This window comes from Halyomorpha halys, unplaced genomic scaffold, assembly GCF_000696795.3.
Source record: "Halyomorpha halys isolate HHAL.00 unplaced genomic scaffold, Hhal_1.1 Scaffold431.1, whole genome shotgun sequence".
Taxonomy (NCBI): domain Eukaryota; kingdom Metazoa; phylum Arthropoda; class Insecta; order Hemiptera; family Pentatomidae; genus Halyomorpha; species Halyomorpha halys.
The window spans coordinates 169,396-174,788 of record NW_027108145.1 but is presented as its reverse complement, the minus strand read 5'-3'; the positions used below and the strand labels follow the sequence as shown (position 1 = coordinate 174,788).

The window sequence follows — 5,393 nt, the reverse complement described above, 5'->3', positions numbered from 1 at the left end:
TTTTATAGTCCATACTGCCGTAAGGCAAAGCAAGAAAAATTGTAAAATGTATTTATATACTATTATTGTACATATAAATCCGTATAGTATATATATTTTTTGAATAAAAGAGGTTTAGAAAATAAAAAATTATAGTCCATTACATGAACTCTCTTTCGGCTAATTATTTTGATGGATTATTGCTAACGGATTGCCGAGATAAGAAATACTTAGATACTGATGACTCTGGCACCAGTAAATTACTACTGATGTTTAATGATATAAGCTACTTCTTTATATTAAATATAAATTCATATAACATATTTCTGAAGTTTATTCTCACAGAACGATCTAGATATCTGAATACTGTCTACGTCTTTGACGAGGAGTGGAATCTGAATTGATTCCAGGTGCTGGCTTCCAGATTGATTGAATGTGGAATAAAAAATAATTTTTTCGTTTGGCTGTGTGGCACTCTTGCATCATAGCGTCCCTTGAAATTATTCATGGTGAATTAACAATGTGTCGAAGTTTCACAAACAATTCATATTGTAAGGAAAAGTTCTATGGATAATATCTAGTTATTGAGCGAATGTGTGGGTGATATTTAGTGTCTCCTGAACGCCTTTATTTTCGGAACGCTGTTCTTCTTTTTCGATACCTGATGACTTAAACACTTATTTATCGACTAAGCAGTATCTTTTATATTCCATTAACGGTTAATTTTTCTTCTTCGACGCCAGTTGCTTATGTTAGCTCCTCTTGGGCTTAAACAAAGAATCGAGATATATTCTGCTTCAAGCTGAGAGTCCTGAGATATATTGTCGATTGAAAGGCTGCTAATAATGCTAGAGGTGTACAATAGAAGTAGCTCAATGAAGATGAAGAGGGTTGTATCCCCCCCCCCTCACGAGCTGAGATCTGGCAGTCAGTCCACCAGTGGAGACAACCCGACCACCCTGGCTCTCTGCCACTATGCCGGTTCCAACGCCGTGAGTCAATTAATATACATCTAGTATGTGTGTGGTAGACGGTTGATCGTATCTATCTAATTAATCATGCAGCTAAACTTCTGTTTGCGTTAGAAGTCATTCATAGAACGATTTGTTTTTTCTTAATTAGGTCTCAATTAAAAATATATATATATATATATCTTCCGTACCGATATTAAAAATGTTTCCCAAAAGCTATGTCAAACAAAAATATCTTAATAATTTTCGGTATTTAAAAAAACTAAAAAATCAGTCGAATAAGTAATATTCACACGTTCATCTTTTTTTATTATTTGAATCCATAAAAAAATCTGAAATATTTTTTAGGATAAAATCTCTTTATTTGCTATTGAAAAATCATATTTTCAACTCAGATTCAAAACAAAAATTCAATTACAACTTGAGCCATTGATAATTATTACAATGTGGCACAGTGAAGGGCAATATATCAGTGCTAAATGCTCTCATTGATACAAGCGAAATATCATAAGAAACCTTTTTTAATTTAAAGGACACACATGACTGATTTTTAGAGGAACTGAGAATTTTCAGTCATTTGTTTCCTTGATAGCAGCAATATTTTATTATAAAGCAAACAATTCCTTCAAGGCACTCATTCTGGCTCGACAAACGTTTGAGGCTGATGAGTATATAATAACAATGTTTTTAATAATATAATAATCATAATTTATCATTCCAACATAATAATCTCACATCCAAACCTCAGATTAATAATTTTTTTTTGAAATTATCAAATGTGGCATTAAATTGTGTTTTCATGGGTAAATTTTAACCATCAGTTGAACAAAAAGAAAAAAAAAAGAAGATTTATATACTATCTGAAAGCAGATATGAGCGAAACTGTCCTTAATGTAGCTTATGTATCTGCGGAATAAAGGAATAATAACAAATGTTAAGTTTTGATCTAAATATGTTAAATATATTTGCATGGAAGATCGATCAACGTCACCCAATATAAATGTTAATTTCCTGTATCAATTTTGTCAACACTCACTGGAGCTTGTTTTTGCATACATTTTATTTTTAACCAATGGTATTAATTGTTGATTATTTACGATTTATATTTATTTACTTTATTATTTTTATCTAATTTTTATTTATTTTTATTTTTTATTTAATGCTTTTTTAAAACAAATCCTGTTTAAAACTACATATATGTAAATAAATAAAATTCAAATCACCTCACTGTGTCATTCAAATTTTTACCTCTAAATATATCATGAATCTATTATAGCCTTCTGGCAATTTGTAAATAGTTATCTTGAAATTGATTGTTATTTTTAAAAAAATGTTTTTTATTTATTACAATGTCGAAATTAGTAATTTTAATTGTTATATTAAATCACATATTTATATGTATCATATAAATAATTGAGAAATTTGTTTTTAAATTTAATGAATGTTATCTCAAATTTCAGGACCGCTTGGGGACTAGCGGACCTCCTTTTTCCCCAGGACGGACACCTCTTCAGGCAGATTTTCAGCCACCATATTTCCCGCCACCTTTTCCTGCTAACTCCTCACCACCAGTCGACTATATGTCTCCCGATCCATATTCCCTCAATGTCCACCACCAGCACTACCAGCTCCAGAGGAGAGAATCCGAAATACATGTGAGTATAGCTTGACTTAATGATTATTCCCTAAATCGCTCTCCTTAGAGAAATTGTTCAACTAGGAAAGGGCTTCGGTTCTTAGTGTTAAAAATAAACATTTTCATTTATTATTAGGGATGAGATTTTTATGTGATCCTATGTCAAGTTAACACATGTAATAAATATACATAAATATTTAATATCAAACAATTAAAAAATGGAGAAATTCAGCTTTAAAAAAAAACTGAAAATGAACAAAATACCGTATTCAACGTTATAATTTGTTAAAAGAAGATTTTAAAAAGGGGAAGAAATACATTTATCCGTGTAATGATTATTCTAATTCGTCTTTCATCTTTCTTGCATTCTTTTTCTCATAAACTTGCAAGTAATATGCTTCATTATGTTTTCAAATATAAATGGTCAACCGATCGAAAAATAGATATGCATCAACCGAAATATCATTCTACCTCCACACATGTAATAGGTGGATATGGTATTTGAAGGCAATAAAATCCCAAAAACTAAGCTTTTTTTTGTAATATACTTCTAATACATAATGAAATAGGTTTATTTTTTGTAATATACAAAACATTTTATTAGGACTATAAAAAAGTACTAATTGATAATGGAAATATCGACTTAAATACCTACTTATATAAAGGAAATATATAAAATATTCAAAAATACATAGAATACAATGGTAAATATGTAGTTACAAGAGTATGTAAAAACAAAATTAAAGGTGAAGATTATTTTAAAATTGTTAAAAATAGGAAATGTTCGTCAGGACCATATAGACATATTTATGCATTTAGAAGTCATAGAAAAATAATATATGAAAATACTAAATCCCCATCCTTTATCATTACTCATTAGAAATTTTATAAATTAAAAAAAAAAATTGTCAAACTTTTAACTTGTAATTTCTCAAGTATCAGTCTTCATTTCGACATGTTATTTTCCTAGTTTTTCAATCTTTTCCTGATGAATGCTCTTCCTACCTACGAAATTATAATCTGAGAAAAATCTAGATGACTAAAAATCGATTCACACTTTCTGTCAAGATAAAATATTATAAATATTATAAATAATGTGCTATGGAAAGACTGAAACGGTTACTTCATTGAAAGTTCCTAATTAAGTTTATTGAAATTAATTCAATTAGTGAGACGAAATACGGCGTATTTACGACTTAATGAACAATAAATACAGTTGTAATACAAGTTGACAACCTGAAGTACTAAAAAAATCTATGAGGTTTTTTATATATAATAATAAATTATCCCTGGAAGATTCCCTTCTTCAAATATTCCTTTTACCCGAAATACTAGTTAATTTCTTATAACAATAATTTGTAACAGTATCGAACATAATGAGTGGATAAATATATGTACACAGTTATAAGACTAAAAAAATATATATTACTGTTTTTTAAATAATTTGGTTTATAGTCAATTCATAAATTAATACTTAATACTTAAAACAGTAATTGAATATTACGTTTTGATGCTTTCACAGAACTTTGTGAGGATGAGTGAATAGTCTAAAACGTCGATATGGCAATGGAAAAAAGAATAAAATAAACGATTTTTCAATTATATAAGATTTTTATCATGTGTATGAGGAATTGACCTTGTTCTCCCTAAAAATTATATATACAATAGTTTCTTTTCAAAGAATTTTCATTTTCTTTATCTAACACAATTGCAGCTATTCCTAGGTTTTCATTGGAACACAATATATACATGAAGGAAAAAAGAACTGAACAATAAAGTAAATGTGAACACACCCAAATTAAGAAAGTTCACGGATGGAAAACGGAACGTACAGTGTGAACCGATCTAAATATAATCGACGTATTTGTTGTCCTATAAGTGGAGTTTTAATAAGTTCTGTTACTAAACGATTATGTTTTTATTTTATTTCTTTTTTTAAAAAAGGGAATTGCTATAAGAAATCGATACTAGAGAATTTATGCAACCGATTTCGTAATATTATCATATTTATATTTTTATTAATTTTTGTCGGATGACTGTTGCTGTAGTTTACATTTAAGCAAGCAGTATTTTTATCACCTATATTCGGCCGTTGCTCATTGCAAATAGTGAGAATACACTCTTTACTGTGCATATACTAAACCTATATGACTAGAGGTTGAAGGTTTTGTATAGTAGCTTAAACGAAGAGGGGGAAACGTTTTGACCTTAAGTTAGTTAATCAAATGGTCAATTTGTTGTTTTTTTTTTATTGTTTATCATTTTTTTAAAACTTTTATTTAATACCAAATCGGCCCGTTGGGGCATGTTAACATGTTTAATGTAAGAGTTAAATTTTTGTTTTTTAACAATTTTTTTTTTGGGGGGGTATAATCTCATACAAAAGACACCCCTAACTATATATAACGCTATATATATATATATATTTTTTTTTTTTGTAACAGAGCAACATGCACACTGGTTTCCCTTATGATGCCCAGCCTCGGCGGTCAGACTACGGGATCCGGAGAAGCGACCTCTTACAACATTCAGGTCTGGATGATTCCCAACTGGTACTCCATAATGCCCTATCTAGTGCTGTCGACGATGGTCAGGTAACTTATACATCCTTATTATTATTATTATTATTATTTTAACATTGCCAAATGAAATGAAAAATACTTTTATCTCTAACTTTCAATCAATGAGACATAATACTTTTTAAACTTAAGAAAGACTCAATTCGAGTTAAGCTGGAATATCGTGTTATGTAATAGATAAGTAGTCAGTTACGCTTCCATATTCTTAAACCTATAAATTATCATCAA

At 29.2% G+C, this 5,393-nt stretch overlaps 1 protein-coding gene across 2 annotated transcripts in view; it reads left to right on the top strand.

The window, feature by feature from the left end:
- The window catches only part of TfAP-2 (transcription factor AP-2), a 72,206-nt gene that overhangs the window by 29,888 nt on the left and 36,925 nt on the right, over positions 1-5,393 (top strand). Inside the window, exons 1-3 of one of the 2 annotated variants that reach the window (XM_067046541.1) lie at positions 816-971; positions 2,411-2,605; positions 5,031-5,180. In XM_067046541.1, the coding sequence (XP_066902642.1) occupies positions 825-971; positions 2,411-2,605; positions 5,031-5,180 (492 nt within the window). In that variant the 5' untranslated portion in view covers positions 816-824. Of the gene's footprint in view, positions 1-815; positions 972-2,410; positions 2,606-5,030; positions 5,181-5,393 lie in introns of those variants that run through there. The other variant, XM_014423554.2, reaches the window with a different exon arrangement.